The sequence below is a fragment of the Hyperolius riggenbachi genome, chromosome 4 (genome assembly GCF_040937935.1).
Source record: "Hyperolius riggenbachi isolate aHypRig1 chromosome 4, aHypRig1.pri, whole genome shotgun sequence".
Taxonomy (NCBI): domain Eukaryota; kingdom Metazoa; phylum Chordata; class Amphibia; order Anura; family Hyperoliidae; genus Hyperolius; species Hyperolius riggenbachi.
The window spans coordinates 465,316,421-465,328,786 of NC_090649.1; the positions used below are offsets into that span (position 1 = coordinate 465,316,421).

Consider the following 12,366-nt stretch of genomic DNA (forward strand, 5'->3'; position numbering starts at 1 on the left):
TAGTGCAGGAACATTAACACATACATTTGTACGCATTACTGGTTCAATGCGTAAAAATGTACGCATTGAACCAGTAACGCGTAAAAATGTATGTGTTAATGTTCCTGCACTAGCGGGAATGCGTAAAAACGTACGCAATGCGGCCCCCGACCTCTGAGGTCGGCAAGCTGCCAGCGGGGGACTGGAGCAGCAGTGAGTGACTACGAGGGCACAGGATGGCTGCATGGGGCTGGTAGAAGCCCCAGGTAAGTGAAACTCATTTTTTTATTTTGCTTGAACCTTCCCTTTAAGGCAACTGGCAGAAATGGTACAAAATTAGACAGCATGGAGAGAGCTAACCCATAGAATTGCTAAGAGTCGGATACGACTGAATGCATAACATCATCATACACATTTTAAAGAATTGAGTGGCATACTGTGGTGCTGGTAAGGAAGGAAAGCAGTATGCTCATTCGTTGTTTAGCGATCTGCCCTTAGTCTTATGGTGTGTACACACTTGAAAGATAAATGAAAGATATCACACCAATTTTACCCCCTTCCATGTAGTATGAGAGCCATACTCTACACAGTCAATTCTATGGAGCTGAACTCCCCATCAGATAAAATCTTTGCAGGATGCTGCACACAAAGAGGCCCGTACACACTCAAAAGATCATTATCTGCAAAAGATCTGTTCCTGCAAAAGATTCATTCCTGCAAAATGCATTCATAGTCTATGAGATCTGCAGATCCTCATACACACTTGGTTTAACAGACAATCATCTGCAGATCATCTGCAGATCAAATCCACCAGGATGGATTTTCAGATCTGCAGATGATTGCCAGATATGCAGATGAAGTCTGTTAAACCAAGTGTGTATGAGGATCTGCAGATCTCAGACTATGAATGCATTTTGCAGGAATGGATTTTTTGCAGGAACAGATCTTTTGCAGATACTGATCTTTTGAATGTGTACAGCATCTGTGTGTGCAGCATCTTGCAAAGATTTTATCTGATGGGGAGTGCAGCTCCATAGAATAGACTGTGTGGCTCTCATACTACATGGAAGGGGGTAAAATTGGTCTGTGATCTTGCATTTTCTAAAGACTTTTATCTCAAGTGTGTATGAAGCATAAGTCTAACACATTAAAACAGACCAGTGTGAACAGGCCCATAGGAAAGCATTTCGACATGTCTGTCTGCTGCTGCCCACCTTGAGAAATGGTCTGGCAGACTCATTTCATAATAAGCCTTGGAGGTAGTTGTGGGTGGAACTACTTTTTTTTTTTTTCTTCAAGCTTGTTCTATACTTAAATAAGGCAACATGTTTCTTGTCTTTCAGAACCATTATGATTTTGGGATGAGAGCCATAAAGACAGTGCTAGTCGTGGCTGGCCAGAAGAAACACGACTCGGAGTCCAGGTGAGATTGAAACCCAAGCAATGACCACGTGGAACATCATGTAAAGAGGACTAGTCACATTTCTGTGTATAGTGAGCAGCACTCTGTACAGCGCTGCGTAAGATGGCGCTATATAAGTGATAAATAATAATAATAACATGGTGTATCTCTGGAAATAAAAACTAAAACACTTCAGCATACCAAGCAACAAAATAAATTCCATTTCGTTCAGTTAGACTTCCAATCATTCATAGAATAGGGGAAGGGAATCAGCAATTCAAAAGAAAGCAGGAGAAAGACAGTGCTCTCCCCTCACTCTCTCTGTAATCTACATCTGAAGGATCTGCCAAACAACACAGAAACCCAGCTTCCAGAGCCAGATCAGCTGCCCTGCTTTGTTTATATGCACGGCATTGGCTTTTTAATCTTATCTTTATCCTATAAAGGGGCCCATACACCTAACGATTTTCCCGCCGATTATACGGCCGATTCGATCACAGTGATCTAATCGGCTGTGAAATCACCGCGCACACCGCTGACAGAACGATCGATTTCTGTCCGAAATCGATCGTTCCCGTCGATTCCCGACGATCCATCCGTGCGGTAGATTTTTCTCGATCCCCGGCGGGTCGGAAGTGCGTCGATAGCGGCGTTCGAATGCCCGACGACTGACGCAATACAGCGGGTATACATTACCTGCTCCAGCTGGCGCGAGTCCCCTGGTCTCTGCTGTCTTCTCCGCTCTGGTCTGGTCTGGTCTCCGGCATGCTTCACTTCTTCCTGCCCGGCAGGAAGTTTAAACAGTAGACGGCGCTCTACTGTTTAAACTTCCTGCCAGGCAGGAAGAAGTGAAGCATGCCGGAGACCAGACCAGAGCGGAGAAGAAGACAGCAGAGACCTGTGGAGTCGCGGCGGCGGAGCAGGTAATGTATGCGGGGGCCCGTGGAAGCGGCGGCAGCACCACCACTACCATAGATTGTGAACGGTTTCAGGCTGAAATCGGTTCACAATCTGTTTGCAGTAAAGGTGGCCATACAATCCCTCTCTGATCAGATTCGATCAGAGAGGGATCTATCTGTTGGTCGAATCTGATGGCAAATCGACCAGCGTATGGCCACCTTAAGATGTTTTTCTATAAGATGATGTGTAGCTGAAGCACTGCTGTGCACGGCTGGGCATTGCTCCTGTAGAATCAAATATCTTCACCATAACTTGTGACATGAACATAATCTAAGTTTTGTGATAAACTGTAGAAATAGTGAATCAACATTTATGTTTTTTATCTACAGTAAAGCTTTTTATTTTTAAACTGGAATTGGTAAAACTGAGAAATAATGTTTTTTTTTTCTATTTCTTTCCTCGTTTCCCATTTAAAATGCATAGAAAACAAAATTGTTCAAGGGAAAAAGTGCCATGCAATGAAAGCCTAGTTTGCAGGGGCGTAACAATAAACCCTGCAAGGGATGCAGCCGCAGGGGGCCCAGAAGCCGCAGGGGACTCCGTGGGGGGAGAAGTTTCTTTTCCCTGTCTTGAGAGACTGACAACTAAGGGCACGGAGAGAAAAACCTTTGTGCTCTCTGCACAATTGATCTAATGACTGCATCTGCTCAGCCACTGATAACGAATCATACAACGTTTTGCAGACAAAGACTTGTAGACAGTCCCTATTCAGTGTGCAGCAGACTCATGTGTACAGCTCCAGCCTCCAGCTTCTCTACCCCTCCCTTAGTGCTCTGTACTGTTGTGATGCTGGAGAAGTCTGCTGAGCCATTTCTGCTCCATCAGAGATGGACAGAGTGAGTGTAATAAGCTGAGGCTGGGAGCACACGCCTCTGTAGGTTTTTTGTATGTGTTTTCTGCACACCATGTTGTCTGTATGTGTGAAAGCTTGCGCATTTTATCACAGAATCTAATGTAATTGATAGAGAAATGGTGTGCAGTGTTTCACTGCTGTCTGTTTTTATCTGCATGGGGAAAACACATTCAAGTGTGCACTAGCCAATTGAATAACCTTGATTCTCTGTTTACCTGTGCAGAAAGCGAGGGGGGATGGGGCTCCATCCAAAATTTCACATTGATTTCTTGTTAGTTTGTCTCGAAAAAAACAATATGTATTTCATTTAGGTCTCATAAGTAGGGATAGAGTTATTGCTGATTTAAATAGGGACATAACTAAAATGTCAGAACTGCTCTGGTCCATACAGTGGAAACAAGGTCTGGATGAAAAGTAGTTAATAAAAAAAATATACATACCTGGGGCCTCCTCCAGCCTCCTTCAGGATTATCGCTCCCACGCCGTCCTCCTCTGCCTCCTCGTACGTCCAGTAAGTCATCCAGTTGGGGCTAGTCGGCACAGGTGCCGAATGCTCCTGGCGATGGGAGTGCGCGCACGGCTGGGCCACACTTGCGCAGTTGGCCCTGGACCAGAAGGACATTCTGGGGCCAACTGTGGACAAACGAGGAGGTGGTGGAGGACAGTGAGGGAGCAATGAGCCTGGAGGGGGCTGGAGGAAGCCTTAGGTATGTATGAGTCTCCATCTCAGATTTACTTTAAAAGAGCAGCATCAATACATAAGTGTTCTAAATGACAGTGTACAAATAATGTCTAAGTACCACTGTAAACATTTTCCTACTTTTCATGTTAAATATCAGAGGTAAAATATTTAATTTATTAAGTGTAGGATTTAGCTTTATTTGGAACAAATACGTTGCAGAAGGGGTGTCTGCTTCAATGCACAGCGAGTGTTGCATATCAGACTACAGAGTATTTTACTCTGAAAGCAAAAAAAAGTATGAAAAGCTGTGGTGTCACAGACAATTACAAATGTTTATAACAAGTTACATTTTCTCTGTTCTCTTCAGACACTTCATTCAGAGATACAGGACACAGCATCTGCAGCTTCTGAGAGCTTTCTCTCTCACACAGAGATACACGCAGGGTTAACAGATTGAAAGAGTGAGGGGTAAATCCCCCTCCCCTCATGGTTCATTCTGCTGTCACTTTTGGCGTCAGTAAAGTGTGAAAGTTTTTTTGATAACCGTAAATAAAGAGGTTACGGGTAAAATGTATACACCAGTACTTAGCAGCACTTCCCAAACAATTCCTATCTCAATTGAAAAAAAAAAAAGATAATCGATAGTGTTCCTTTAAGTTGCTTTTGTAGGTGTTTTTTTTTATTGTGTGTCAGTAAAGCAGAAGTATTGCCCTCACAAGACTTTACCAATCACCCCCAGCAGGGGAAGCAATGAACAAAAAAGTTTATTCTTATTTCATACATTGCATGTTGCCGCATCACTGTACTTGTCATTGACGTCAATGGCCCGTTTTGGGAATCTGAATTTTTTCCCGCGATTCAGAATCGGTCAGCTTCCTGCTTTTTTTCCCGCACAGCGCACACTTTCCCAATTATACTGTATTCTGCTGCAATACCGAAAATCACAAACGCAGAAAATCGTGCATGGAAAACGTGATCGCGAACCGTCAGAATCCCCGAAATTGCACAGAAAAAAGCTAGGACAAGTGTGTTACCTGCCTATAAAAAGAGCCAGAAAGTATATTTTTGAAATGTTTATTTTTTTTAGTGAAGACACAAAAAAATAAATCCCCAAAAAATGCTAAAGTAACACTGTGGATTCCCTTTGAACTTAATTAGCAGCGATCAGCAGTTTCGATGCGATAAGCAGCAGAGAGGAAGTTTGAAGGTCTGCACACCTGCTAATCCTATCATAAGTCTGAGCAGCGTCTCATACCTTCCTCTCTCTGTCTCTCCGCTGAGGCTAATGCTTTGTGATCCGGGCTTTGGCGTTCCACAAGAGTTCTTTAGCTGATACTGCAATAAACCACAATTGTGCCGGCAAAGCAAAATATTAATATGTATGTGAAGGAGAACGGCTCCAGTTAAAAATAACCTTAAAATCCAGAGGAATGAGGATCAGGTGAGACGGGGATGTGGTGTGACAATCTAGGGACGGTGGCGCTGTGACTGTTCCGCATTGCTGGGCTCGGGTCACCCGTCCTCTGCCACCCGCTGTGCCACTTTCACTGTAGCAGTTACGTCTTAGCAAACTTCAAGTATGTCATTTATTTTAGCTTTACGGTAAGTAGTGTGGAAAAGGCTTACAAACTTTTTTTGAGTTTTTAAAGTTATGTGTGTCTCTATCTGGGAGATGGTCCATAAAGGGAAGCTGAAGTGAGAAGATGTGGAGGCTGCCATATTTATTTCCTTTTAAAGTGTAACTGTCGTGCATAAAATCAAAAATCAATTATTTTTGTTTATCTGGTAAACAAGTATGCTAACCAGGCAATCCAAAAGTTAAAAATCACTATTACTTTTCTTGTTGATAAATGATCATCGCTCAGTTTACCTGATTCTAATTTGGTATGTTGCCGCACAAAGGAAGTTGCAGGGCATGCTGGGTTGTCTTTTTTTTTTTTTTGCTTCTTTACTTTCCTCTCAGACTTAACTAATGCAGCCTGATTGGCTGAAACCTCTTTCCCCCTGTTTTCCCCTCCCACACCTCTGTTCCTCTCTGATTGGCCAATATTTCTAATACTGAGACAATGCACTTTCTATTGCAGAGCTGGGTGGGAGTGCCTGAAGACTCAGAGGAGGGCAGGCAATGCATACACAATTAGAGAATAAGGGAGGAAATGACATCAGGATTGGCTTCTGGATAGACACAGTTAAAATGGAGAATACTAAGAAGGATTTTCTCTTTTTTTACTATAGAAAAATCACCCCAAAAAAATTCTGAGATAGTATGGCTGACAGCTCCTCTTTAAACAATACATTTTGCCTGGCATCCTGCTACTCTCTTTGGCTGCAGTAGTGTCTGAATCACACACATGAAACAAGCATGCAGCTAATCGGGTCAGATAATATGGGCAGCATGGTGGCATAGTGGCGTAGTAGTTAGTAACCTCCCTTTGCAGTGCTGGGTCCCCAGTTCAAATCCCAGCCAGGGCAACATCTGAAAGGAGATTGTATGTTCTCCCTGTATCTGCATGGGTTTCCTCCGGGCACTCTGGTTTCCACTTACATCTTCCCATTATATTGGCCCTAGACTGCAATGGACATATAACTATGGTAGATATTAGATTGTGAGCTGTGGAAGATATCGGTGCTGTATAAATAATAAAAATGATCTGCATGCTTTTTCAGGGTTTGTAGCTATAAGTAAGTAAGAAGAGGATCAGCAGGACAGCCAGGCAACTGGTAATAAATATGGTAACCACCATATCCCTAGAGATAGTGAGAAATAGTGATGGGTCATTCGCAAACGAGTCAGCTCTAAGAGCCGGCTCTTTGCTGCGAACGACAAGAGCTGGCGCTCATTTTAAAAAGAGCCGATGCCTGTGAGTCACTCACCAGTGCGCTCTGCTCTGTAATAAAGGGCGCTGAGGCATGCCGGGAGATGTAGTCCTCCTCCTGTAGCTTGTAGGGGTGTATGGGGCGGAGCAGAGCAGCAGCATTAAGAGGGATTGCCCCACTCAGAGAAGCAGCCTGGAGTTGTCATGGAGACGGGGCGGGGCTTTTCTTCCGTATCTGAGTGGCTTCTAATGATATAAAATGAAGAGCCGTTTGAGAGCCATACGAGCCGGCTCTTTAATGGGAGCCAAACCAAAAGAGACGATTCTCTTAAAAGAGCCGGAATTCCCATCACTAGTGAGAAATAAAACCTTTGCTTTGTAGCTTGGGGAGGGCTTAAGACCATGGGTCTACTTGGTTGAGGGCCAGGGAGGCATTTCCTTTTGGGCCACTCTGTCTCCTCCTCTATTTACCCACTTTAGGGTCGCACTGGAATCTGCTAGGAGAATTGGGTTTCTTTATCTTATGGCTACTGAGGATGTCCAGAGGCTCATGGTGACCCAGAAACTCTAGGAAAATGTAAGGGGCTGAAAGAGACTGAAAAGCCTACTTGCTAAAAAGTAATGCTGATTATAGTTTTACCTTCTTAAAAGTCTTTAATTCATCTTTAGGTGAGCAACTGTGGTCTCCCATGATGCATCGCTTCCATGTATGCAAATCAGCTCCTTTTCCCCCTGAAAGCCAGGCACACATCCAGAGCCATTGGTGTATAGTGAGCCTATAGCTTATACATTTTTACAGAGCCACATCAACCCAAAATGCAAACAGCCTGTGTTGGACTTTCTGGTCCTCACCAGTGCATGGTAGGGATCGATATAGCTCTATGGGACAGGGCATAGACCATTTTAATCTTTGAGGACCTTACTAAATGTGTTATTTTCTAACCTGTGTACGATGAATATTGGTGATATCATGCCTTATGTTCTTTCCTAATCAGAGAGAAGAAATCTCACCTGTCCGCTGAAGAGGAGGCCCTCATTATTATCACCGCCCTTAGGGAAGCCAACCTGCCCAAATTTTTGGCTGAAGACGTTCCTCTCTTCGAACATATTATGGCCGACCTGTTTCCTGGAATCATTTATGAAACAGCAAATACCAAAAAATTAGAGGTATACAATCTATTTGTGATTGGGATTCTGCCCGTGAGAATCAAGTTTAGCCACCATGACGTCAACCTATAACCGTGTGGCCACCCCTTGCTCTTGCGGGGAGGGGCCTGCATCAGTGGGAGGGAGTGTAAGACGTTGGATCCCCACACAGCCTTGGGTTCCCCAGCGGCCGCAGTGACTGCTCCCCTACTAATTATGCCTCTAACTCAGGGATATCAAACTCAAATACAAAGTGGGCTGAAATTGAACAGTGTTCAATTTTGGTCTATCAAGTCACGGGCCAACCTAAATGTCTTTATGAAGTTTCCTGGTGTCTAGTCCCCCCCTCCTTCTCCTATAAAGCTCCGTGGTGTTTAGTGCACTCCCTCCTTCCCCTATAAAGTTCCCTGTTGTATAGTAGCCCCACTCTTTCCCTTATAAAGTCCCCTGGTGTCTAGTGGCCCTCTCCTTCCCCTATACAGTTCCTTGGTGTCTAGTGGCCCCCTCCCTCCCCTATACAGTCCACTGGTATCTTTGGCTCCCCTCCCTCTTCGTACAGTACCCTGGTGTCTAATGCTTTCTCCCTCTGTCCCCCATATGGCTTCCCTTGTGATCTAGAAGGGTCAAACATATTGCAAAGCGGAGAAACCACTTGTGGGCCAGATTTGATGGCTTTTGAGGCCAGATTTGACCGTGAGCCAGCATTTGGCATATGCTCTAAATAGAGTCACATATCACCTAATCTGCATATTCATTTTGAATCCAGATTCGGAAAGTATTAGAGGCAGGCAGAAGATTGCACAGCAGCCACGTAGCGATGTTTTCCACAAACAAGTAGCAATAACTCCCCATTCCCCTCTCTCCAGATTTAGTTTGAGTCCTGTCCTTTATTTTGAGAGTTTTCTAGCCGTATTACAGTATATCACGATGCACAAAGCAGCGTAATGCTCTCATTTATCTTCCACATACATCTGCTGTGCCTCTTTATTCCACCTGCGAGAGACTCAGCGCATTCAAAAACTGATTTTGCAGCAATAAACGGTGTCTGTTTGTTTTAAGCAGTTTTGCCATTTTCCCTCTAATTGGTCCTCCTGACTCATTAGCAGACGCAGGCTGCGGCCACCACTGTGAGCTAAGCATTTATTAAAAATAATTGTCTTATGTGTTTCTTCTTCTCCTATAGAAAGCAATATTTGCAGCAAGCAATGAATTAGGCCTGGAGCCCTGGGGAAGCCAGACAGAGAAGGTCATCCAGCTTTACAATCAGATTGTGGTAGGTATCTCTCCTCGGGAGAACTCCATGTAATCGTATCGTAATTACAGGCCAATGTTATGCCACATCATTTAAAGGGAATATAAGAGAAAATTAGGTATGCGTTTGGATGTGTTCACTTTATTGTTATTACTAAGGTCGACAAGTGTTAACGTTAAAAACCTGATTTTATATATAGTTTGTTAATTATACTCCCAAAACTAAAATCTTATTAATTACTCTTAGTTACATAAAATAACATTTGAAAGCATTCTCACATATTCCCTGTGTGTAAAAACCTTTATTTTCACCATAGAGAGCAGGATACGCTTGCTTATCTCTTGGCATTGGGGAAATCAAATATAACCATTGCCAGCTGTAGCTCTCTGAAGAATGCATCTTCATGCTGCCCCCTCCCTCTGCTGAACAGACAATATCGCCCTGGCAACAGCTGAGTCACTTCAGCTGAGAGGGAGGGGGCAGAGTGAAGACACATGCCTCAGTGAGCTTCAGCCAGCAATGATTACATTTGCAATTAGCAAGAGATAAGCTATCTAGCTATCTTGTACTGCTCTCTGCAGTAAAAAAAAATAGAGGTTTTTACACACAGGGAATATGTGAAAATGCTTTCAAATGTTATTTTATGTAACTAAGAGAAGTCACTGAAATGTTGGTTTTGGGAGTATATTCCCACTTTCTGCATGTGGCTGCAGCCAAATTTACTCAGTTTAAAGATAATTCAAAGGCTGTTAGTCACTAGGGAGGTGTGGATGCAGTAGAGATCACAGTCAGACCCACCCACATGTTTCATGAACTATGTCAGTGCAGCTATCATGTGACTGGAGGTGGGCTCGGCTCTGACTGCCAGGAAGGTGAGAGGGAGGGATCAAGCAAGCATCAGGCTTTTGGCAAGGAGGAGTTTGGAACTTGTGAAGTTGTGATCTGCTGAAACAGGTTAATCAATTGTTTACAGCAAGGAGAACGCCAGCACATACCACTAAGGCAGCATCTGAAATGACCACCAGCTCATGTGTGCAGCACCTAAATAGACTTTCTGTACACTTCGCATTCAATTCAGATGCCAATCATATGCAAATCTACTACTACTTATCATGCAAACAGGAAACTCAGGAGGAGGGGCTGGGAGCAGCTAACTTACATACTTACAGAGTTAAGAAACAGTGGGGGAAAGGCTGCGCATCCCTAAACACATGCTGCAATTGAATGGTTAATCGCACAGGCACACACCGCCTCTGCTAGACTGAAAAATGCCATCCAAAACAAGTGCTAACATTTATTACGCTAGGAGGAACTTTAGCTTCCAATATGGTTTGCATGCAAAGTATAATGTACTAGACACTTGCGCCACGGTGAGGCAGACCTCCGGGCAAGTGACCTAACCCTAAATTTAAAACCTTGGGAGCAGCTAAGTAAAAAAAAGTGTAACTTACATTTTGTTGAACAGCGAGGAGAATGCCAGCGCATACCACTAAGGCTGCATCTGAAATGACCACCAGCTCAGTGTGCAGCACCTAAATAGACTTTCTGCACACTTCGCATTCAATTGTTTTATCTTTGTTGTTTATTTACAAAAGCTACTTTAAGTACTTATGGGAAAGTCACTGAGGACTTAAAAATGGAGGTGAGGTTATCTGAGACCCAACTCCTCCTGTCTGCCCCATACATGCCCATATCCCCCATGTTCCCTAGAAATTGATTTTGCAGAGCACACATTGGATGTGTGTCTATACGTTTTATCCCCTGCTCTAAAAAATGGCTGAACACAAGTGACTTCAGTTGTTTACTTTTTATTGCTAAAACCTTTTACTTTGTTTGTCTTATAACAATTAATGGTTTGTCTTTTAGGCTCGACACGGTGTGATGCTGGTGGGTCCGACGGGGGGAGGGAAGACCACTGTACGGAGACTTCTGGAAAAAGCGCTGGTGCATTTACCATCAGCTTCTAAAGGCGGAAACCCTCAACAAGTAACCGTTTTCTACTCTTTTGAGTTTATTACAGTACACCTGAGCTGAGAGGAATATGGAGGCAGCCATATTTATTTCCTCTTAAACAATACCAGTTCTCTTTGGCATCAGTAGTGTCTGAATCACACACTTGATTCCCTTTAACTATAACTAATTGCTGTCAGGTTCCATGCAGAGCCGGGACAAGGTCCTCCAGCACCCAAGGCTGAGACACCAAAGTGCGCCCCTCCATCCCTCCCACCCCAGCCGTCACACACTGATTGCTAGTAGACTAAGGGTGTCCCCAACACCTTAATCTGTAGTTATCTGGCTTGCAGTCACTGCCATGTATCCCCTTTTCTTATTTCTCTCTGCTTCAAACACAATAGGGGAGTGATAGCTGAGTGAGTTGTGCGCCCCCTTTTACACTGCGCCCTGAGGCTGGAGCCTCTCTTGCCTCTGCCTCGGCCCGGCCCTGGTTCCATGTAGATTATATTCCCTTTTCATAGCTTAAATGTACCAACACAACGCATTGTCTTGTCTGTTTCCACAAATCATTCTGCAGAAAGGAAAAGTGGAGACGTTTGTCATCAACCCGAAATGTGTGACTCTCGGAGAGCTTTATGGAGAAATCAACCCCAACACCATGGAGTGGTCAGATGGGCTCCTGGCATACGCTGTGCGGACATTTGCTCATCAGTCATCAAAAGAGGGAGGAGCCACTAAGTTGCATGTAAGTATATACTCAAAGAACCTTATGTACTCAGATTCAACAAAGGCTAAAGAGCACTAGATATCATAAGTGAAACTGCTCTCCGCCATCCGCACCCGCCACCCACCTCCTCTACCTCCACCGTTCTACATAATGGTATGTTAAGTATTCTTTTGACTACCACATAGAGTCCAATGATGTTGTCTTCACTGCTGCAATAAAAGATACGAATATTTCAAGATGGAAGGTGCACGCTTTTTCTCTTCTCCATTACCATAAGTGAAACATGACCTGTATTTATTAAGGTAGGCCTCTCCCTACAAAATGAATTTTACCTATATCGTTAGTAGACTCCAGCACTAGTTGCAATTCACCTCTGATTCAATCATTTTGATACCCATTTGTGAAAAAAAAAGCTCTGGCTGAGTTCCTGCCTATCAAGATGCATGCTGGGAGATTTACATCAGCAGAGGATTCAGTCCCTTCCACTCTCTGCTTCTATATAGTTCTGCAACTGAAGCTGACCTTTTTTTTTTTTCTAATAAGTATTTTTTAACAGTTAAACATTTAACCCTTTAGCAGCCACTTTATTTAGAGGC

The 12,366-nt window shown here is 43.7% G+C and overlaps 1 protein-coding gene across 4 annotated transcripts in view; it reads left to right on the forward strand.

The window, feature by feature from the left end:
- The window catches only part of DNAH14 (dynein axonemal heavy chain 14), a 237,921-nt gene that overhangs the window by 110,067 nt on the left and 115,488 nt on the right, over positions 1–12,366 (forward strand). For all 4 annotated transcript variants that reach the window (XM_068232854.1, XM_068232855.1, XM_068232856.1 and 1 more), the window contains 5 exons: positions 1,323–1,402; positions 7,688–7,859; positions 9,022–9,111; positions 10,957–11,076; positions 11,621–11,788. In XM_068232854.1, the coding sequence (XP_068088955.1) occupies positions 1,323–1,402; positions 7,688–7,859; positions 9,022–9,111; positions 10,957–11,076; positions 11,621–11,788 (630 nt within the window). The remainder of the gene's footprint in view (positions 1–1,322; positions 1,403–7,687; positions 7,860–9,021; positions 9,112–10,956; positions 11,077–11,620; positions 11,789–12,366) is intronic.